This window comes from Mastomys coucha, unplaced genomic scaffold (genome assembly GCF_008632895.1).
Source record: "Mastomys coucha isolate ucsf_1 unplaced genomic scaffold, UCSF_Mcou_1 pScaffold15, whole genome shotgun sequence".
In the NCBI taxonomy this organism is placed as follows: Eukaryota; Metazoa; Chordata; class Mammalia; order Rodentia; family Muridae; genus Mastomys; species Mastomys coucha.
This window is the reverse complement of record NW_022196897.1, coordinates 120,506,037-120,530,702: the sequence shown is the minus strand read 5'-3', so window position 1 is coordinate 120,530,702 and position 24,666 is coordinate 120,506,037. Positions and strand designations below refer to the sequence as shown.

At 39.6% G+C, this 24,666-nt stretch overlaps 1 protein-coding gene across 3 annotated transcripts in view; it reads right to left on the bottom strand.

Annotated features, from left to right (window-relative positions):
* The window catches only part of Plcb1 (phospholipase C beta 1), a 680,822-nt gene that overhangs the window by 462,243 nt on the left and 193,913 nt on the right, over positions 1–24,666 (bottom strand). For all 3 annotated transcript variants that reach the window (XM_031372013.1, XM_031372014.1, XM_031372015.1), the window contains exon 3: positions 10,058–10,126. In XM_031372013.1, coding sequence (XP_031227873.1) covers positions 10,058–10,126 — 69 coding nt within the window. The remainder of the gene's footprint in view (positions 1–10,057; positions 10,127–24,666) is intronic.

Here is a 24,666-nt window from a genome sequence, read left to right as displayed (position 1 = left end):
AGTGGCTTCAGAATGCAGGGTGAAAATGCCAATATGTTCTTACTGGAAGCAAACGGCTTTAAAATTATTTTGACTGTTGAGAAAATCTATTAAACTCTTGGCAAATAGGGGCCATTTTCTAAATAAGAAGTGCATCTTAAAATAGAAGTGCAGCAACAGTTCTCTGGGGGTTGGTGGCTGGCTACAGAACTAACCAGACTTTAAGTTAAATTTTTTATAGCTAATATATTACAAATAGATTTTTGAAAGTAGGCGTAATGATCAGAGATAGAATGGAATCAATTCTCAATAAGAAGGTGTGCAAAGTAGGACATGAAATTCTACCATGTACAAGACAATTTCCTAATTTTAACATGCTTTTGCCTACACATTTCATCAACATGTTAATAATAATAGACAGTATATCTTGCAGATGCAATGAAGTCACCATTGTGTTGACTACTTGCCATGCATTTTATTCTTGGGTCCCCATAGCAACCAGGTAAGGTAAACCCTGAGATTGAACTAGCATTCCAGATAAGGAAACTGAGTCTCATATACAGAAAATGATATGCTGTGTTATACAGGTTGCAATTGTCTTCGGCACACTGCTTCACACCCAAGAGTTGGTGCTTCAATAGTTACATTATTATGCATTTACACCGCACAAAGACTCTTGCTGGTTTCTCTAGGACATACAAAAATTCATGCCAACAGAAAAGCAATGTTCTCCAGTAAAGCCACGTAGAAAAGCAATAACATGGATCTTAAAAATGATCTCAACTATCATGGTCTCTTCCACATTGACGGTCACATTGATTATAATAAAAACAGATCACTTATCTTTATTAGGCCAGAATTACTCTTTATAGAAGTAAGTCATTTACTTGATTGTAAAAATACTGCCAGGAAATATCTCCTTTGGCTGCACTATTGCTCCTCAAAATTCATGTGTTGAAGTCTTAACCCATACATCTCCCACTGTAGTCAGAGGAAATGAATCCATAGGACACACATATTTTTCTTAATCAAGAACAGTGGCCAAGTTTAAAGAGGACTAAACTGAAAGTAGGAAGATCCCCAGTGTGTTTTTGTACCGTCATTCTGAAATCAGTCTTCAATAGAGAAATTATGCATTTTAGTTGGCACTTTTCACTCATAGAAATGCATTTCCAACTTGACTGAACACTAGTGTGCCTCTAAGGAGCTTCAGAAGAAAACACAGTATCTGAGCCCCATACCATACACCGTAATTTAATTGATCTGGTTGTGAACTAGGCATCAAGATTTTCATAGCTCCCCTAGTATTCCTCATATCTTTACATGAAATGAAGCCCTGCTTTAGACCACGGGTCAGTGAGTAGAATTTTCTTAAAAAAAAAAAAAAAATTAACAATGAAGACCACAAGATGGCATAATTTTTCATTTGAAAGAATTAAAATTGAGCAGTGTTTTTAGATATTACCCTGCACCTCTGCAAGTTGAACATGCTGCTTATAGGTTCAGATCACATAAGACAGAAGCACCATTATCAAGAACTAAAACCTTTTGAAAATACTTGGGCTTTAACTAATTCCAACAAACAATGCTTTTGATACTAGGACACACATATTGTCTTCCACCCTATCTTTTTCACCCCCTGGGAGAGGTATGGCCTCCCTTCATTCCTAGAAAACTAAGTGCCTTCGGAACTATTAGATAGGAAGGCACCAAGGTAAGAGATTTGTCATAATAAAAACTCAGAATGTTAATTTAAGCATACACATTTTCAGTTTTTTTTTTTTGTATTTTACAAATGGATGTGCACATACACTGAATAATGTAGGAGTCACTCAAAAATTCAAATTTAACTGCAGGTAAGAAACATATTAAGATCTCCTCAAATAAGGGGATTTATTCTTACATCCTAGCAAAGACTGCAGGTCTGAAAAATACTTTAGAGAAAGTAAAAGCTTCCAGCCATTAGAGAAGATATGCTGCACCTTAATGGTCACTTTCAGGGTCTTTTCTTGTCCACTATTAAGTGCCCTTGAGGGTAAGGCTCAGGTAAAATCAGCTATAGGATTTCAAGTACAAATAGGCACCCATTCTCACCAACCCCAGAATCCTAATGTTTCTGCTACCAAAGTTATATAAAGGTTTCTGTTTCCAAGGAAACTACTGACATATATGGAATTTAATGAACATAAAAAGGAACCATGCCATATAATTTACATTTAAAGATGAATGTGAATAGCTGTCAAAATGACACACATGAACGCACGCACACATACACACACACACACACACACACTAAGAAATTTTAGCTCTATTTTGCTTCCATTTAGTAAAAACAACATAAACACATTTATAGAAATGGAATGACAAAAAGAACTATGAAAAAGCTCTGGCAACATGTGAGGTGAATTAAGAAACGGTTGAAGCGGAGAATAAGGGCCAGAGGTTGATCTGATTAACTGGTTAGTGAAAAGGAGGGACCCTTTTATTTTGTTGCATGACATGTCCTTTTCTCTCTTTCTTTCTCTCTTTCTTTCTCTCTTTCTTTCTCTCTTTCTTTCTCTCTTTCTTTCTTTGTTTGTTTCTTCCTTTCTTTCTTTGTAGCTCACAAATATCTACATCAGATTTTATGTCTGCAGTTTCATACAATGATAAATCTACACGAAGTCAAGACATTTGCTAATAATCACCAAGAGGGGCAATGAATAAAGTTCTCATTTTAACTCTGAGCATCAGAGATGATTCATTGAAACCACTGTTGTAGAACACCCAAATAACAGCTCATTATGAGAATTCTATGTAGGCATCCAAATCCTATGATGAGCTATTTGGGATTTGACAACCCTTAAATAAACAGTCCTTTATGAATACTAGCAAGACATGTTTATAATATAGGGAGATTTTGAAAGAATTTGCAGTGGTATCATAATAGGAAGATTCAGTAGGAAAATAAATATCTAAGAGAAAATATCACTTGAATCTCATCCCCCACCCCAACTACCTTCTCCTTCTTAAATACATTTTGAGGAACGTGGGTGCTCTTATCTGTTATTTTCTCTCTGACTTTTTTTTCTTTACTAAAGGCATGATTCACAAAAATTTCAGGCATTAAAAATGCATACTGTGGTACAGCCAGCATTTAATACACCCATGGGGCTCCTTCATCTTCTCAAAGTGAGCTCTGAACTAAGTCACAGCCTTCACTTCCCTGCCCCACAGCCCTGGAATCCACCACTTTACTCTCTGAATGGGAATACCCTGGCTAATTGCCCTTTGAATGGAGTCACACCTTTCTCGTCCTCTCTATGCCTTATTTCACTTTAGTCAAATATCTTCAGGGTTTGCTTATGTAGTAACCACTAAAATTTCAGCCTTTCAAAGCTAATAGTCAATATGGAAGCATATGCAACATTTTCATATTTCTAGTCATCTTAGAGAGACACTGATTAATAAGTGCCTGCTTGCTTGGGTTTCTGCTGTCAACTCGTTGGTAAAGTACTGTTTGAAGACTCTTTGGCTACCTCTTCACAAAGTCATCAAATTCTATGTGCCATGGACATCAGGATGTAGTTCTGAAACTTCCCTTCTCCTCTCTCCTACCTCCCTCTCCACCCACATCTCTTTCTGTGTATTTGTACATTGTGTTTCATATGTGGGCATAATATATACAAATGTGCAGGGATATGTGCCCATAAGTGAGCGTGTGGATTTTGGAACAGGATTTCAGGGTCTCTTCCTCTGTTCCCTGCCCTATTACCTTGAAATGAAGCCCCTTAATCAAACAAAAGCTTCCCATTTTGGCAAGAGTAGTTGGCAAATAGGCTCTCAGGATCCACCTGTCTCTGCTTCCCAATTCTGGGGTTCCAGACATGTCCAAATATACAGCAGCTTTTTACAATTCTGGGGGCATTCAAACTAAAGTCCTTGCAATATAAGAACTCTTATATACTGAACCTCCCCAGCCTTAGTGTCCCTCTTTTATACATTCACTAGGACATCTAACTCAAGCTTTAAACACCTGAAGTTCCATTTCTTGGGCCAACATCTCTAAACTCACTATTAGTCTTTCTAATATTAAACATTTGACAGGAAACACAACCATTTAATATTCACAAGCAAACTCTAGATCCAAACTACATCATTTAGATATAAACTCTAGAATACATTTAAAATGTATTCCTTTCCTTTTTTTCTCCTATCTCAGGATATAATAAACCAACTATGCTTGTTTTTCAAGGTAAATTACTTAATAGCTCTTTTAAATTCCCTCTTTCTTCATCATATCCAACACATCAATACATGCCATGTTCTCATCTCTAATGACCATTTACATGTTACCATGTTTTTCATGAGCTCAACAACTACCAACTTGACCACAAGTTGCCCATATCACTCTCCAGGATGCCTGGAGTAGCCGTTTAGCTGGTCTCTGTGGCTTCTTCCTTCATGTGCTTAAGTCTGTCATCAACCCAGACACCAGTATTGTCCACCAGTTCTGCTCCAAAGACTCTAATTTTGTCTGTCTCAGAAGTCTGTCTTCTTATTTATGCTAGAAAACATCTCAAACCACTGGCATGCTCTCAGGCTGGAACCCCACTGTAGTTCAACTGATGGATATTCCCAATTTGGAGCCCTTACTTTCTTCCGGGCCCTCTGCCTAGATGCTGTCAGTGGGTGGGTCATTCACCCAATTCTGCCTCTCATTAAATTGCTGTTTCTTCATGATAACTTACTCTGTAACAGTCGCGGAAAACAAAATGCCTCCCCATTGCCCATGGTCTATGGTTTCTTCCCTAGCTTATTTTTCTAGCTAAGACTTACCTATCATCTGTTTCCCTCATACTATGACATGACAGAATATGTTCATAGGACTAGAGACCATGGTATGCTTTACTCCATACTCCACTTTCTGATATCGGGCTGGCTACATCAAACTCCAGGGTAGAAATCCTTCCCCATAGGAAGTCAGCCAACACAGAACACAAGGTTTTGTTCATTTCTTGAAGACTCAATTTTCCAGCACCATCCTTCCCAAACACAAGTTACGCAAGGAGCAGAGATATCTGTCTTGTTTGTTCACTGTTACTTTGCCCAGAGCCTAGATGCATGCTGCCTAGAAATCACCCCAAGTCCTTGCTAAACCCTTCAGAATATATTTAATAAATTAGTAATATAAAAGTACCACTTTCTACATAGAGATTATAAAAGCAAAGTCTAATCAATTTTTAAAATTTAATTTTACCCTAATAGGCCTAACAGGATTCTGCTGATACTATATAAAATTTAGAACGTAATTATTGACCTAGATACTTACCAAGCATCCATATTGAAATTAGCATTATAGATATGGAATAAACCAACCTCTATCAAAGATCTGGTGGCCAGGAAAGTGTGTGAAACAGTGCACTTTACAGAAAGTAAAGTTCAAAAGAAATGCCATGGTAATGTTTCTCACAGATATTGGCATACATGTCATTGAAAACTGAATATAAACAGTCTGGAGGTGGCACACGGCAAAAGCTGGGAGGTCTTCGTCAATGGGAGTTTTCTTCCTGTGGAGTCTAAATCCAATTTAAAATTACTTTCAAGAAGCCATGTATAAACCTTAACATAAATATTATTTTCTTTTGGTTTATATCCTGTGACCTTCATGAGGTTGAGTCTTGATTTTTTTTCTTTACTTCTATCTGATTTCATGTCCATGAAAAGAACTTTTAGGTTACATCAATTTGCTGGATACCAGTTCTAGAATCTATAACATGAAACATTTGAGTATGATTCATTCCCTCATAAAATTTGGAAACAAAGGCTAGCAGAACCTGAACTCTTCTAACCAGAAACCCACCATACCCCCAATGCACAGATGAGGAAAGCAGGCTCAGTGGCACAGATGGCAAGAACTGAAGGCCCCTTGTCCCTACTTGATCTACTGTTCAGTACGATTACTGGTTTGCTAAATCCCAAGGATCATGAATGTGATGTCATCTTTTTTCTGCATTTGCATCTTATAATCTTTCTCATGTGGCTTTTTAGCAAAGACATATGCTTTGTCCCAGAAGAGGTACTGAGTGTACACCAAAACATTTGATGAAAGCTGCCCTGTACCAGACTGAATATTTAATTCTAGTCAAGTCTATTTCAATTAATGCTGGACACAAGCCATGAAATTAATCTGCTGGGTCAAGAACTACTAATAGATCCGACACCACAGAGTTGGTGTCTGAGCACAGACCTCCTTTTGAAATCAGCCCACATAGTGGATATGAGCCACATACACCAGATGTATGTGCTGCAGTGTCTGGCTAGGAAGTGCACTTTGTAAATGGATAGTGGGGCAGAAGGAAAGGGGAAGAGAGAGGAAGAGCTATGCATTTTAGAGATAAAGCTATAAGGTGTCTTCTGAATTTTACATTTAGTTCCAAAGCCATTCCAATGAGACATTTTTCAAACCAGTGACTCGGACAAAGTCTGAACTCAGAAGAGCAGATTTTCACCCTACGCACTATGCTGGAAGTCGACACTTAAGTTCATTAGCCGGGCATCACATTGCCTTCTCCGTTTCCTAAAAATGTCATTTTAAATCACAGCAGGCACAGAAAACAGCTCATTTTCAGCCCTGTGTTGAATTTTTATGTAGCAAAATGCTGTGGGAAACAAAAACATTACAAATACATAGATAAATATTTGCAGGGTGCCTTAGTATTTTGATAAACATCTACTCCACGGGGGCTTTTCTTTTGATCTAGAAGCTTCTACAGGAAGTCTTACACTGGATCTGTTCTCCTGTTCCTTGCCTGTCTTCCTGAGTTGGCAGCTTTTCATGTGCTGTCTCTGTGCCTTTTAATGGACCCTTCTTTTTTGTTGCTGTTTTGTTAGTTTGGTTTTGTTTGTTTATTTTGCTTTCTTTTGTTTTTAAAACACAGGTTTGTCTTGCTGTGCAGCCCACTCTGGGCTCATATTCAGCACCCTCCTCAACCTCCCAATTCCTAGGATTATTACATTTCAACGTAATACTTTTTTAAGCTTTTTAAAACTGCATTTCCCACTTTTTTCTTTGAATTTCCCATTTTAAATTCTGCAAACTTCATTCCAGTATTTTTTCTTTTTAAAAAAAGAAAGGGTCTCACTATGTAGCTTTGGCTGCCTTGGAACTCACTCTGTAAGAAGTTTGCCTCAAACTCAAAGAGATTCACCTGCCTCTGCCTCCTGAGTGCTGGGATTAAGGTGTGCACCATCATACCTGGCCTTTAGCCCAGCAATCTCCTTGGCCTCTACCCAGTGAGCAGCCATCTACTTCAGGCCACACACCTTGTTTAACAAGGTGTTTTACTGGACTCATTCTGGAAGGCTTTAGAGAAAATCCTCCTCCATCTATACCCTCTTGTCCTGATGTCAGCCAAGAGCTGTCCAGCATGCCACTGTGTGGGGAAAAAAATGGAGATGAAAGCCAGGCTCACCAGGTTAGTGAGAAAAATAGTTATGGCCCCTGATGCCATAACCTGAGCTGAGAATAAGACTTGGACATTGCACACATTTTAAATAAGTTGGGTTTGGTTTATGCAGGCAGGGCCGAGGTCATCTTTGTCAAATTCAGGACTCTTTCATTGATATATTCTCCTACACTCCCTGCGAGTCCACAAAGCTCCTTGAACAAGACGCCTGCCTACCCAGATCACTCCTGACATTTTAACTTCTCCCAATTTAAGAAAATGAGATGGAAATTAACTTCCTGAAAAATCAGATTTGAAGTTTTAAAATAATATTTTTAAAAAAGGGCTGGGAGGGAGGGTTGGAGAATAACTCAGGGATGGAGTGCTTGCCAGGCATAGATGAGGTCCTTGCTTCTGTCTCCAGTGCTGCCATGTTTTTTAAGACAGCATCATCATCAGCACATTTAAGTAGTCATGTCCATACTCTGCTTTAAGTTTGTTTTTCAACACCCTGAAACCATGCACCTTCTGTGGCCATTATATCCAGGGGACTTTGTGGGGAAGTGAGAACTCATGAGAAGTTAAAGTTGAGATCTCCTGCGCCAACTGTGTGTTAATGAATTATTTCCTTGTCTCCTCACAGCATCCCTATTAAGTACCTAGTATTACCACTTGAGCCTATGAGGAGGAAGTCAGTCTCTGCAAGGTCACACAGGTAAATAGAAGAGAACTAGCTGCAGCAGCATGAACATTGAGTGAAGCTCAGAGAAAACAGGAAGGAACAAGAATGTCCCACAGAGAACACAACCCTTGTCTCCCAGAGAGTGTTAGCAGAAACAGACAAGCTGAGGAGTGTGGGGTTCCAAAGCACTTCCCCAAGGGAGGCACTCTGAGATCTAATCATACTTTATCAGCTGAAACGCAGTGCAGACTCCACTTCTGTAGTTTATCAGCATTCAATAGACATTTATCTAACCGTATCCATAAACCAAGTACTTACTGATAAGCTAGCCGGGAGCTTGCTTTCAGTGAAAGAGACCTGTTCCAGCCTGTGCAACAGGATTGGCTTTGAATCCTGATGCTTGGGGAACAGTGGGGTTGCTTGAAAACCAGTGGGGGGTGGTGAGGTGGGGCATGCAACTGGCCTCAGATAGTATTTATATCAGGTGAAGCCAATAGCCTCAGCTTAAAAGGCAAGTTTTGCTAAGTTACTGATAAAATATATGTAGCTAAAAGACTGACAGGAAGTCGGCAGAAATGGTGTTTGAAAAAAAGAAGAGTCTCTACTAACACTGAAACTGGAATAATTCTGCATCATCAACAAGGTATAAATTCCAAGACGTGAAGTGCAAAGACCAAGATGTGGAAATCCCCTCTATGAGAAGGTAAATAATAAACTGGTTTCACATGAAACACATTTAGAAGCCTTCTTGCAAACATTTCTTATTTTTCTCATTCTAAATATTTTTTTTCACATTTTCTAGTCAACCATTTTAACCCATTCAGCTAACCCCAGCATTTGGTATTTGCTCAGCGCCAGACTGTCAGCATCAACCTACGGCTGCAAGATGTCTGTGTGGAAAAATTACTCCAGCTGACGTTTTCTCTGTACCTCGGAAGCAACAGATCATTCTGGATGCTAAAGAAACTGTTCTGACTTTTAGAGGCTAAAAACACAGTTGTGGGAAGACATTAAAAAAGAAAATTGCTACTTTAAACCTAAATGGCAGCTCCCCTGTCTCCCTGCTTTGCCGATACACTGTCTCTGCCAGGAATGAAATATCTAATGCCTTAAATATTAAATCCAATAACAAAGAGTTTTCAACTACCTCGATAAGTTGAAAAATACATTTTCTTTATCCAGAATTTGAATATTATCTTTAAAAACTATGCTGGGAACCCAAACCGGTGGCATCCCTCTTAGCATATCCTAAATCATCCTCCGTAGTACTGTACAGGATTAATTTTTGGCTTTATAGCCATCTTGTTTCAGTTGCACAGCACTTGAGCTTCACACCGTCTCTGTATACTAGGATGAATGTGGACTGTGATAAAAGTAAAGAAATGTATGTCAACCAATGCTTCTGAGGTAAGTGATATTTTGCATAACAGCTTACACCTTAGAAATTAACCAAGACAGGTCAAGTATACCTCATTCAAAATACTTGGAATAAAAGAGTGTTTCAGATTTTAAAATTTTGAAACATCGGTGTATATGGACTCAAACGTCTTCTTAATATGACCCAAAGTCTACACACAAAATTCATACACACTTCATACATATTGCCTGAATGTAATTTTACACAATATTTGTAGTGACCAAGGCTTGTCATGGGTCAGTATGAAATTTTCACTCACAATGTATAAGTATTTTGCCATTTCCAATTGTAGAAGAGTAATCCGTAACTTCTTTAGCATTGCATACATCTAAATCTTTCTCCAGACAAAAGGAAAAACTCGGGGCAATAAGCTCGTATGTTCACTCAGTATTTCCATCGTTTAATGAAACTGGAGGTGAGGAGGGCACACAGGCTGTTGTGTTTTACAACAGCTACAACACAGAAACTTTTAGCTGGGGCAATTAATTGATATCTTGACACAGATAAAGAGTCAAAGCAACAGCTGGTGCGGGCACAGGCTCTGCTCCCTACCTTGGGAGCTTTGGCGTGCTTCCCACACCTGGCGTCCTTGACAAGGCTGAGATCTAAGAGCTCCGTCTCCTGAAAAGCAAAAAGGAAAGTTGTTAGCAAGCCACATAGATCATTCATCTTTGTTCTATGCTATTGGCATCACTTTAAAGGATATTATCATCTCGGGGTTTGCCTGAGGACTTAACTGCCATAGGCGACCCCTCTTCCCCATAGTATGTCTCATTGAATCAGGAGGAAAAAACCATCACTGCTAACTGCTCAGTTTAACACATATTCCAATATATTTGCTAAAGCATCTTTAAAAAGTTAAATGCATGATTTGCATCCATAAATTTAAATCCTCTAATTCTCAATCTCCCGAATGCTGCGGCCCTTTAAGAGTTACTCATGTTGTGGTTAACTCCCCCCAACCATAAAATTATTTTGTTGCTACTTCACAATTGTAAATTTACTATGGCTATTGTCACAACATAAATATCTGATATACAAGATATCTGATATGTGCTCCCTGTGGGTCACAACCCACAGGTTCAGAACCACTGCTCTTAAGCCATTCATAAATCAAAAGGTATCCTGCTTCTTTGTCCCACAGTTGAAAAGAAACCTTAGAGTTCCTAGCTGAATGAAGTTGGGTGTGAGGAAAATCAAGGAAATAAGACTAACGAGGCCAGAGGAAGGATATGCTCCCATCTGCTCGCTCACACACCTAATGTATCTGGCCAATATACAGATGGATACACACACACACACACACACACACACACACACACACACACTATACACACCAAATGCTGCTGCCAGCCTTTTGCACACAAATCTCAGGCCACTACCCTTTCATCTAATCATTACCAAATGTACTTTTTAATTTATTATTCAAACATCTATAATATCTAATTACTCTAGGACACAAGAAACATGCACTCATAATTGCTTTTCTGGAGTGGCATCAAGTGGGGAAAGGAACATAAAGAAACAGATGTGTATATGTCACAGAAGAGGATGCTAATGACAATTTTAAAGTTAACTGTTACGAGAAGTTAGGAAAGAGGACTTTCCCCTGGGAGCATATGGAAGAACCATTTAGCTTAGAAAAGTAGAAGGCAGATTCATCACAATTGGAGAGTGCAATGTGAGAAGTATTCTAGATAAGAATGGTCCAGAGGATTGAAATGAACCTAAGGTATTCATGGTCTTCACATATTTAGGGACACAAAACATATATGGAGAGATAAATAAGAGGGAGAAAGACCAAAAATAAGCCAGGAATAAAAAATAGCAAAGTCATATGCATGGTAGCAATTCTACAAAGGAGCACCAAGGATGACCCTCAGTGTCCCATTTGGATTAAGTATTGAACGTGTGAAGGGAAGTCACGGAAGACAACACCAGAAGGTTGGGAACCCTGAAAGTCTACTGATAGACTGTGATTGTAGGACTGCAGTGTAGGTGCACCAATCATCTAGCACAGTGGTATAGTGAACAGAACTCCCTTAAAGGGGTTATAAACATCCATCAAGTGTTTCCTTGTCAAGAGTCAATGGGATGTAAACATCTAGCTCCCTTATAAAGTACTTATAAAAGCACTATAATACGATTCATGTGACCACAGACTCTAGATAACTCATGACAGACTCTCTAGAGAACTTATCCAAGATACTCAAGAATAATGATATTGATACTCCCCGGAGGCTTTCTGCAACAGACACCTTCCAATTCCAAATGTCTGTTCCAAACCAGTTTGATTACTTTCCTAAGGTTTGAGTACAAAATGGATTCCCTCTATTGCATGCAAATCCACACCAGGTCAAAGACAACACTCTGCCCGGACCACCTCTCTGAGACATGGAGCAAAGGTTGCATGGAGGAGGCTTTTCCCCAGGATTATTCTCAGAAGTCCTTTCCCTGTCATAGTGGATCTGCTGGCTTCATCTGCACTGTGACTGACCTGTGGAAACCTTCCCATACCATATGGAGTGACATGTGAAGACCAGGTAAAAGGACCTTCCTTGCAGGACACTGTGACTTCTACTAAGTCACCCTCACTCACAGTACTACAGGTACTCAGAAAAAAAGTGCTATTTCCCTGGCATTCAATGTTTGGCTTAGGCAACTGAATCATGGAACTGTCCTAGAAAAATAATTGAAAACCAGACTTGATGAAGCTGAAGCTCAAGCCTGGGTTTCTTCATCTTTCCACAGCAACAGCAACTACTTTGCTGAAGAGGAAGGCAGGGAGGTATCAAGAAAGCCTTTGGAAGTTTAATCTACAAGATGGGAACAGTATGGTCATCTGAGAGGTGGGATAAAGAGTGAAGGTTTATCATCGGAGCGTTCTGGAGTACACTGTCGCATAAGGAAGGAGAAAGATCACCAGCAGTGCCAGAGGTTCTGACTTCCTTACTGGAACTCAAACCTTAGGCAAACTGCTTTCATATTTGAGAGTTACTGATTTGAGAAATCTGTCCAAGAGCAACTGCCATTCATTAATTCATCTGACAAGGTTTGCTGAATGCTGGCAATGCTGGCATTAAAGGGCATACTTCAAAATACCTGCAGATACTGGCTGGGGAAGGCTAATGCACAAGAATGGGGTAGAATTCCTGGCTTTGTAAGTTTACATAGGGAGAAGGGCAGAGACAGATTCTCAAAGAGGACCAAGTGGGGGGAGATGCATACAGGGAGGAATGATGAGCATAAAGCACTCATACAGCAGATATGGAAAGGCATATATATGGCAGTCCATATCTGTTAAATGACTTTTCCCCAAGGGTAGAATAAAAACTATCTATAGCCACATTGTATACTTCCCAAAGTTTGATAGTAACTCTATCCAAAGCTTTCCCTCTCAGTCAATCAAATGGACTGAAACATTGCTTGCTTGTTTATACACAAAACCCAAATTAAGTTCACAAAGAACTTAGTAGGCATCATTACTTTTATATTGGAGATAATGAATATTGTTCTGGACTGCCAGCTCCAGGGAAGGTTTCATTCCCCCAGGTCGTGGAGTGATGGTTAATGCCAGCTACCCTAGGGATTCATTCTGATAGCACAGAGCTAAGAAACCTCTCTCACTGGTGTGTAAAATTGTATGTTCGGGGAAAAGCATCAGGGGCACCATGGGGTGGGTAATGTGGCATGGGGAAGAGCCAGGTGGAAGTGCTCTTCATGGGCCCTTTCAGCTGGAAAAGGATGATTAAAATAGCATCCCCTACTTCCATTTACATACAATACCATTCCTCTGGGGGCCTTCATTGCATCTTTTTCTCTCCTCCATGATGGGCTGCAGAACCCAAAGCACAGGACCACAAGGCTGTTACTTTGTGGCACTGAAACTTCTTCTGGGCTAATTTTCCTGAGTTAACAATTTTAATGACCCAGTCCATTATAAAGCACTGTGTGGTCCCTTTCTTAGCTCATTTGACAGTTGGTGCCTTCTAGCTTTGTAGCACTTGGTGGATACAAATTGTATTGCCTATTAAATGGTGACAATACTGCACATACCAGTGGCTCTGAGAATGTAGCCTGCATTAGAGTAACTTGGAAGGCTTAAGGACATTAAGCCTTAGAATTTGTTAGAGATCAAGAGAAACAGATTTAGAATTTGATCTCTAAGAAATTTCTAACTGGTGCTGAGGCTGCTGGTCAAAGGACCAGCACTTTGAGATATGCAAAAAAAAAAAAAAAAAAAAAAAGACAGGCTTCCAGGATGCTGCCGTATGGTTTTTGGTTGAGCATAATGAGTAAAGGCTATATAACAGTTATAAATTATATGAAGACCCTCAACACATTTTTCTATAGGGAGCTGTCAATAATACCTATTGAATATAAACTATGACTAATAGTGAGTAATCTGGATTGGATTTGATATAATTAAGGGAAACACCATAAACTCCTAGTTTTGAAAGTTCCTTTGTCCCGTAAGTAAATATAGTTATATGTTCAGAAATTTAACCAGTCATTAAAATGGTGTTCTGTTGCTGAATGCCCTGCTATTTATTTAAATCTGAGGTGTCATTAAAGCAGTGAAGTAGAGGTGTTTGCTTTAAGTTCTAAGGCCATCTGGCTTGCTCAGATATCTAAAGGGAGAACATAGCAATAGACATCTGCTTTAGGCCTACTAATCTGGCTTTTCCGGGTTCATAAGGCAGCAACAGACATCTGCTTTAGGCCTACAATGGCATCTTCAATGACGAGACCACAGTAAAATGTACTTACACACTGTGCTTTTTCCACCTTTATAAGAATGGAGAAAAGTGGATCAGCAGCCATCAAAGGTATGGGGGAATGTTGTTTCAGATTTTTGTTTTGAATTTGAAATGAGAAAAGTAAGACCTGTGAACTAAGGCAAGACTGGATGGACTCCGAAGTTTATAATCAGCAGAAAGATTTCAACTCATCAGCTACAAACCTACTGTGAGGGAGATGAGCCATGAAATCCACTGCAAATTCAGGAAAGAGTACGATTTAAAATGCAACCCTTTCCAGAATACCACGTTTTGTGCATTGTTACCAAATTCCATTAGCCACCCAATATAATAACGTGCTTCAAGTTCACACAATACATAATCAGAACAGCAATTACAGCCATAAACATCTCACAGAGAAGATATTAATGGTTGGGTGTGTGGTGTGATTATGTGTACCTCCACATGTGGGATATTCATTAAGCTGTACAATCTTGAGTCACCAAAACAAGAATCAGTTAATATATTGCCTGCCCAGCATCTTCAAAATTCACAATCGGAGAATGTTTAGGGGATCCTGCAAAGAGGGTTTGGAAGTGAGGGGAAGCCTTGGGCATAGACGCGACTCTGTTCTTTTAACTCTATGCTGTTTGTGAGTGGGTTGCTTAACATGTGCAGCGCAATGTCAAAAATCCCTCCACTCTCTCCCCATTTAGGCTCTTGTTTCATTCATTCCATAGGCATAATTATTGTCTTTTTCATACAACCTGCAATGTAAAAAAAAAAAAAAAAAAGACCAATGGGAATAGCATGCACCATCCCTGGACAAGGGTGACTGTCTTGTTTTCTTTATTTAAACTCACTTACGTTGAATACAATGCAGGTACCATCAATCAAGAAGGAGAAAATGCCAAGTTTTCTCTTAGAGCTATCTCTTGTTATCAACACAAAATGAAGCTGACTGTTGAAGATGTTTTGTGTGCACCAGGTAACCCATGTTGCAAACATGGGCTCAGGTACCAGCAGCATCATGATTATTGGAATGAGGTCTCTATGTAGCAAGCACAGGTAATGCATACATATAAATTCTAATGCTTATAACATTTCCCATTTTGAGCAAAAGGGGAAAGGTCTAGTAGAAACGTAGCAAGTTGGTTAATTAGTGACTTTTCTGCTGCTCTCACAGAGCACCATAACCAAAGGCAACGTAAGGGAGAATGGGTATATTCTGGGGTATGTATGCAGAAGGATGAGTGCATCATTGCAAGGGATATAGCATCATGTGGCAGGTATTGACAGTAGGAGAAGGACGCTCCCAGAGCACATCTATAGCAGCAAGTATGAAGCAAATAGGGAAACAGAAGTGGGGAAGGCTTTTAAGTTTCAAAAGCCCACCCGCAGTGATGTACTTCATTCAATAAAGCTGTACCTCCCCACTGCCCTCCTAAACAGCACCATTAGCAGTGGGCCAAGTGACAGAATGCCTGAGCTCATAGTCAACATTCCCAACTCAAACTCTAGAGCTGATAATGTATGTAGAAAAACAGGAAGTATATGAGAATAAAAAACAAGACATGAAGATTAAAGGTATTGCATGGAAATCTAAAATAATAACAGACATGACTTCTAGAAAAATATTGACTTTGTCTTCATTGCCAAAATTAAATGTGAAATAAGATGAATATTTTCAGTGGAAAAAGAAAGTCTGAGATTATTACTGTGTCACAGATTATACCATAATTGTCTATTAACATGGTGTTTCTGCTTTTTTGTTTTTGTTTTTGTTTTTGTTTTGTGACTATCGTGACAAAGACGTTATACCACTTCTCCACAAATGTAGTGTTTGGGCTAAGAGTCCTGAGCAGAGGCTGTATTCTACCTTGGTTTATGCTAGGAATAATAACCTGATAAAGATGGCCAATGCTGTCCAACTTGGACTCTATAACAGGAAAAAGCTGGAAAATCTCGGTAACTCTCACTTTTACATAGAAATTCAAACTGATATGTAGTTGTTGCAAACAACCAACAGACACAAAAAGGTGGCTGATATATACTTACCACATTTCCATATTCTAAAGACTATGTCCAGAACTCAATGTTTTTCAATGCCACTTGATTCTGGAGTATAAATGTTACCCCTATCTGTACTTCCAAATTCTCTGTCTCAATGATATAGTCAAGAATACAGCCAATATAATAGAAAATGTGGAAATGAACTTTAATTGTATTTTCTTCTCTCTTTCTTTTCCTTGGCCTTTATCCTTCTCCTTCAGAGATAGAGCATCCATCAAAGACTAGGGATTCTACAGTCTTTCAAATGCTAAATCCTGTAATGAAAAGATAGCACCTCAACAAGCCAGTCAGCATCTCTAATGCAATGTTTAATCCTAATGGGGCTCCTAAACAAGGTATACAGTTTATAGACTTTCCACTTCACTTTGAATGGGAGATGTGGCAAGCACAAAATAGAAGATAATAAGCAACAAATGTGAAGCCTAGGGAAATGGAGGGAAGCTGAGGTGACTAATCACACAACACCAATGCTGAAATGGAAGCTGTGGAGTAGTTAGGAGCCTGGAAAGTTTACTGCTTCTTTGTTCATTTTACACATTATAATGTAGTGCCTGCAATTTAGCACATAATCAGTAAATACTGAAGATATATTCTTGAGCAAAAGAACCCAAGGTTTGCATTTTTCCAGCGCATAGACTTCAGTCTAGCTATGTTTTCAACAAGTGCTCATTCACAAGAAGAGTGAATTCACAGAGTAGAGAAACAGGAGCAAAAAGCATTAGCCCAGAAATAGATGTCCTGCTGAGAAACTTATGACAAGTTTAGTTCATGAAGGAGGCAAAGGCAGCCTGCTGGTACGAACACCAACGGGGGTGGGGGGGAATATGAGGAAAGTAAGGCATGCAACGGTCCCCAAAAAGGAACATGTGACATGCAAGTTTAAAAATGCCATGCACTGTACGAGAAAGCATGGTTAACTCCCAGCCTCACAAGAGATTGTGGCAAGTATAAGGGCCTGGGTCAGTATTCCAAAAGAACTTAAGACAGTGGTTCTCAACCTCCTAAGGCTGCCACCCTCTAATTCAGTTCCTCATGCTGTGGTGACCCCAACCATAAAACTGTTTCTGTTGCTGCTTCACAGCTATAATTTTGCTACTGTTATGAACTGTAATGTACTTTCTGATGGTTTTAGTTGACCCCTGTGAAAGGGTAGTTCAACTTGCTCCTCCCCAAATGGGTTGTAACACAGAGGTTGAGAACCACTGACTTAAAGTAGCTGTCGAGTTTTGAACCAGAGTTTCCAGATCATCATTGGAGGATGTCATTTTGGCCTCAAAATACAGTTTCTCAATATCTGTAGCAGAACTGCCCCAGGAACTTCATGGACACCACTATCTACAGATGTTCACACCCTTTGACTAAAGGTATAGTATCTTCATGCAGCCTAAGCAAACTGTCCTAGTTAGGGTTTCTATGGCTGTGAAGCAACATCATGACCTTGCAACTCTTACAAAGAAAAGCATCTAATTGAGGCTGACTAATAGTTCAGAGATTTAGTCGATTATCTTCACAGAGAGAAGCATGGCAGCATGTAGGCAGACATGGTGCTGGAGAAGGAGCTGAGAGTTCTACATCTTGATCCACAGGCAGCAGAAGGAAACTGCTAGACTTGGACTAATTTAAGCATATGAGACCTCAACGCCTGACTGCAGAGTGATACACTTACTCTATCAAGGGCATACCCACTCAAAGAAGGTCGGTCACACGTCCTAATAGTGCCACTCTGTGTGGGCCAAGCGTATTTCAAACCACCACACACATCCTCCCTCTGTGATACTTTAAATCTTCTGTGGGTTACTTACAATGCCAAAGGCAATGTGCATACTATATGTCGTTGTTAAACTACATTTTGGGGGGGGTGGAGGGATAATGAAAAGTAAGTCTGTACTGATAAAAACACAGAAGTGCTTTCTTTTGGAATGTTTTTGATTCACAGTTGTGTCCTGTTCAAAAATACACACCCAGGGACAGAAAGAGGTGACTCTGGTTAGGAGTTCTAAAATGACTTGGTCTTCATTGTACTTTTGATATCTGGAGTAAGCAGAAAAGGATGAAGTACAAGGGGTCAGATGCTAAACCAGGAGACCCTCATATAATCAATTCCAAGAAAAGTCCATCCACGAAGAGGAGGTTAGTCAGTTAAAACTTATTGAGAGCTTGAGTCAATGAGAAAAAAGTTTACTGATGTTTATAGTGATAGAATTAAAGTTTCTTCATCACAGAGAGGTCAGACATGAACAATGTAATTTGCACTACCAACAGGAAGAGTAGGTAGAACTATTAAAAATAGAGACCAGAGATATGCCAAGAAAGGGAGGAGATGATCTGCAGGTGCCACTGCAATGAACACTGCAACAGCCTGACACCTGTATTGAATTCTTCCCTTTGACAGATAAGAGAACTAACAAATTCACCATCACTATTGGCCAGCTGGGTCATTTTATCACACATGGCAACATTTTTTGCCACTTGTAGTAGGGGGATGCTAAGGTAACCCTGTGGTATCTGGGCTTTTATGTAAGCACTTCCATTCAAATACGGACACAACCACACTGGCTTTGACCCAGGAGACTGGGGCAGGGATGATAAACTATCAAGCTCATGATTATGCTGGGAGAGATGGCAAAGATAAGAGGATTTTTGCAGAATGTAAGAAAGCTTTCAATCCAATGACTTAACCAAAAGTGTCTTCTCAGAAGACTTAGATGTGAGAGACTGGCAGGAACAGAGGCTCTGAACAGAGGCTATGTTGTGTCCTATCTAAGAAATGGAAAATCACTAGGAGATAAGGGATTCAGATGAACAATGTTGAGGAAGTAAAGGTTGACAATTACCTGAACCTAGGTAGCAAAATTAGAGCTAAATGTGTGACACCCACCCTGTAGACTTTCTTGCATCCCAGTGATCCCCCAAACAGGTGTGATTCTGATAAATTGAAACTGTAAGAGAGATGTTTGCCATTAAGTGTATGTTAATTTGTTCTGAATCAGGAGAGAGGGAAAACTCTACTCCCAGGGAACATCTCAAACTATAGCTTGACTTTCTTTTGACTTCATAATCCATCCCTATAAAATACCTATATCTACCTTAAAGATGACTAATAGAGATGTGAGAAGTCCATGAACAACACGCTTGAGTTTACCAGTTCTTATTACCAGGTAGCTCATAGAGGGAGGTGCCACGTTTGATTTGGGGGAGGAAAGAGGAGTATGGGACCGCATTTGTTCAGGACTCAAGTAATAAACAATAATATCAGTGTCGATAAAGATGACACTCATACAATCTTCTCCTACTCTCTGTGCTGAGAGAACATATTCATTTCATGCTAATCAGATTAAGGGATAATAGCATCCATCATTTTGCAAATGGTTTCTTGAGTGCCAGAAACGATCTCCCTGAATATTTTGGGTGAGCACAGAATCTAATTTCCATAAAAGGTCTTTTGAAAGAAATAGGAGGTGCTAGAGACTTATCACGGAACAAGCTGCTTCCACTTGTGAAGTCCAGATGATTTAAATGTAGCCAGACTGTCCTTTTGAGTCATCTAAAATGTTGTCATTGGCCTATACCTATTTCACTATGGCTGAGCTGTCAGCAGAGTTTTCAATCTGGCCACTTACGCTGCTTCTATTACCTTACTATAACTGAACACACAACTTTCCATATGCCAGCTATACTACTTAAGCTTCTTCATGACTCAACACAGTGGTTTTGAGAATATGGTCCTTTGACTAAGGATGCCAATACTACTTGAGAACATGTGCAAAATCCAACATCTTTGTCCTTCCCTAGACATACTGTACTAGAAGCTCTGTGGTGGAATCCAACAATCTTTTTTAAATAAGCCTCAGGGTGATTCAAATATGATCCAAGGTTAGAGAACTTCTGCCCTAGATCTTAAGTGGAGACAATGGCTGCCCACAGAGAAGCCTAATTAAGCTAGGTAGGCCATTCAGACACTTGGACAGGCTACCTTTATCCATTTATGAAAGAATTGCACCAAAATCTTTACTAGCAATGACAGAACTGCCCATCAAAAGTCTGAAAAAAGTTTGCGTTAGACTTCTGTGTATCAGCAGCAAGTGATTCCTTGTAGATTAAAGCAACCATTTCTCTGCTGAGTCCTGGAGGCCAGGGAGAATGAAAGCCACATTCTAAGTATGGCTGGCTTAGTTCCAGATGTTCTGATTCAAAGCCTGTGCACGATACTTCTGGGCTGGCAACCAAATACACTTCCCTTTCTCTCTCGTTACAAAATCAGGGCATATCTGGTGATCTCTGAAGTATACATAAATAGCATTTGGCCTTGTCCTACCTTTGTAACCACTTGGTGAAATCTACCTGGAGGAACTAATTTTTACCTTCAACTATTTGTTTAAAAATAAACAGTAGACATTTTTCAGCACTAAGTTTGTATTTTGTCTGATTGAATTTCAGCCATGACAGGTTTCCAAGGCACTTTTTATCTTATGTGACTTTTTGAATATCTGAGGAGTTAATCTATCTAAATTGACATTGCATATATATATATATATATATATACATATATATATATGTATATATATATGTGTGTGTGTGTGTGTGTGTGTGTGTGTGTGTGTGTATATGTCAATATAAAACAGTTCTTCTTTCTCTTTTGCAATGACTTACTTCTTATGATTACTTTGAGTTTTCTGGCAACACAGAGGGATCAAACTGAGACTCTTCCAAATGCTAATTTGTACCATATGGGGTTGGAAATCTAATGGAGAGGATGAAGCTTAATGAATTTTCCTGAAGAGAACATTCAGAGTCAATCAATATATGGGCCCTGAGGTTCTCCTGAAGTGCTCTGAATTTAAAAGGAAACTTTCCTTTTGATTGAGCTGCAGATCAGGCCCAGCACTAATGCGAGCACAAAACAAACCAGAGGTTCATACTAAGTACTCTGGAAAAGCTCAAGTCTTCCCAGGTTGCCTTTCATTTATTCAGGACATCCACTTCTGTTGCTGCTCACCTGGCGCCCTGCCTGTCCCCTTTTCTAGCTAGACGCCACCTCCCACAGTCTGTTTTACTCTCACAATGGGCATTTGTGATCTTTGACTACCTTTGTCCTGCTAGACACACTTCACTGAGGGGAGGCAACAGCAGGAAGTGCTGGAAGGCTATGTACCCTGGAGCAAAGTCTTGCTTTTGACTGACAGGTGCAGACAGGATGCCTGGCAACCTGGCCACAGGACAGGACAAAGTTCCTGGTACAAATTTTGTTCTGGAGCTCTCAGGAGGGCATAATTTAAGGCTGGGGCTCTAGCTGGAAGGTCAACCTTGTCTGACCCCACCCCAACCCCTCTTGGGCAGTTTCAGCAGCCATTCATTACTTCTTGGGATTCCTTCCTTAATACACTTTTAAGAAGTAACTCTTTGCATGGGTTGGGGGTGACCAACACAGGCCCTTTATCATTTATAACTAATTTGGAAAATAAGGTTACACTAGAAACCGCCCAGAATCATATAATACACTTACTGCTGTTAACTAGTATGCCTTTGGCCTTGCCCTCTTCTGCATGCCTAAGCCATCATTATCACATACCCTCTTAATAATAAGCGCACCTTCAGTTCAAATTCTGTCACAGTGCTGGACAATTCACCTGATATTATCCATAGCTCAAAAGCTATTTTGACCCTGTCAGAGAGATAAACAGATGGAAGCAAATTGTGTCCCAATAGTTTTATCAAAAGTATAGTCATGTCATTCTCCAAGAGAAGGAGCCTGATTTTAAAGGAAGGATATTTCCTACTAGGAAAACCAAAGCTATAAAAAGCAGTCATTTACCTAATCCCCTAGTCAGACTTAATTTTGTCATATTCAGTGCTAAAAGGAAACATGTTCATCCCCACTGTGTGACTTCCTCCTTGCGAAGGATGGGTTTCATCTTTACCACCCACTCTGATTCCTCTTTGAAAAAAAAAAATAAACCTAATGGAGCACTATAACCTTATTCCAAAACTGAATAAAAATGATTCACAAGCAGCATTAACTAGACCCTCTGGGTGATCAATAGACAAAAAGGCATTAAATTGGAAAGGGAGGGTCTTGGAAGTTTACAGGGAAAATGGGAGAGATGGAAAGCAGATATGACTGTATACATGTCTGAATGCTCAAAAATATAGAAAAATGGTTTTTAACCCCAGCAAAGATGATCAGATTTTTCAAAAAAAATACAAATAATATTTTTCTAGGTGCTTTCAGGAATATTATTAACTTGGTATTGTTATTTATTAGGAAGGAGAGATGAGTGACTGACACTGGGTAGTGATGAGGGACACAAGACAGCCCAGGTAAAAGTAAAGAGTTCAGATTTCAAAACTGCAAAAAGGGAAAACTTTAAATGTTCTCCTTATGAGCACTGGAATTCGTGGGAGGCTGTGGATGTATTCATTAGCTTGATAAGATATGAACACACAGCATAACATTGCATTGTATTAAATAAACATGGTTACTTATTGGCCAATTAGAAATATATATGTTTATATAAGTACATACACATATACACTCACAACTAGTGAAAAAGGAGGCCATGAATTTGGAGGAGAATGGGGGTAGATTTAAGGGAGGGTTTAGAAGGAGCAAAGAGAATGAAGAAATGACACAATTATATTATAAATGATTTTTATAAATGATTTTTTTGATTAAATTATATCAAAAAATGTCAGTGGGATTTCATTTTTAAGAGAACTATGCAGGAAAAATAAAAAGGACCTGGTGATCATGTGAGGCTCAAATTCAACACTCACTCAATGAAACTCAAGGCAATGCAAGTATAATCATAACTGTACCAGGAGTGAATGCGGCCCAGACTCTGGGGACAGGGACATGAAGATCACAGATCCTCAAGAAATAAGGCTGTAGTAGCAAGTATGGAAAGGAGAGGGGCGAGTTCTAACCTGCTAGAGTTCATTAACAATGGATGCATTTAAAGGATGTAGAAATTTCAATCTTCCAGTCAGATGTAGACACATTTGAGAGGTAGGCAGTGAGTGAGTTAGCACCAGGGAGTAATAGTGACTAGTCTTCTCACACTGCCCTTGGAGTTCTGCAAAGGGAACCATGGAGCTGCTCCCATTCACCCTCCTGACAAAGGGAAAGGAAGTAATAAGTTGTGAAAACTCTTTTACAAGGCCTAATAATGTTTGCCCCGATTACTGCCCAGAACAGCAAGTCCAAAGAAAACAAACAAGGGCAGCGAATAGAAGGCATTTGTTTGCTACAGCATGCCCCTGACTTGACCTTTAGGAGAATGCTGAGAAACCCTCACATTTCCTCTCTTTATCTGAATATGTTGAAAAATGATGACAACAGACACTTTATTTTAGTCAACTGGTGAGGAGCATTGAGTCATTCAAAAGTTAAAGAATACAAAGTTGGAAGAGAGTAAAAGACCGTTAACAAGCCAGAAGCAAGCGGCAGAGACCAGGACTCTTGGGTAAAGCTACACTCTGAAAAAAATAAAATAAATCACACAAGGAAAATATACCACTGGGGCAGGGCTAAAACAAACCCACATTAAAACAATACAACCTAAGATTTAAGAGGGGTTGTCTACTGTTATCATCTGTGTTCTTTTCATGTGTGTGTGTGTGTGTGTGTGTGTGTGTGTGTGTGTGTGCTATTTCTGGAAAGAGAAAATGAGAAGAGGCAGGAGAAACTAGAAACCATTCCACAGGTGCTAACCTTGAAAAATTCCTAGCAGAAGTCTAACATGCTGGGGTCATGCATGGGTTTGTGTCTGCATGGAGGCAGAGACCATAGACAACATGAGAGGTGTAAGCTAGGAGCAGACACAGTCAGCTTTCACGACTACATGCCCACCTATGCTCATGAAAGCTGACTAATCGTGGCAGGCGTTATTACAGCATGGGCCCCTGAAAAGTCTGCTCCAACAGAACAGATCAGATCACTTTACATCCGGTTTCTGTGCATGCTCAGACCAGAACCCTCCTTGTCACTGTAGAGAAGAACTCTGAGAACAGAGAAGTCACAGAATGGAGACACAAAGTCAGGTGCAGCAAATAAACAGAGTCCTTGGATAACTTTTTCTCAAATTCTAAACTGGGTGATGGACTGAGAAGCATTGGATGATGGAACTGTGCCCCAAAAAAGTTGGCACAGGCATAGAGCTGGAGAGAATGTCTTTGTATTTTCTGCTTCTTCTCAATTAAATGCATCATCATTTCAAACAGCATCCTTGTAAAACATAGCTAAGGGCAAATATCTAATATAAGATAGTTCTTTTGCCATAGATCAGACATTGGAAAGCAAGAGTCGTTAGTATGACCCGTTGCTGGGAGATGTCTTTTGGCTCCAGATTA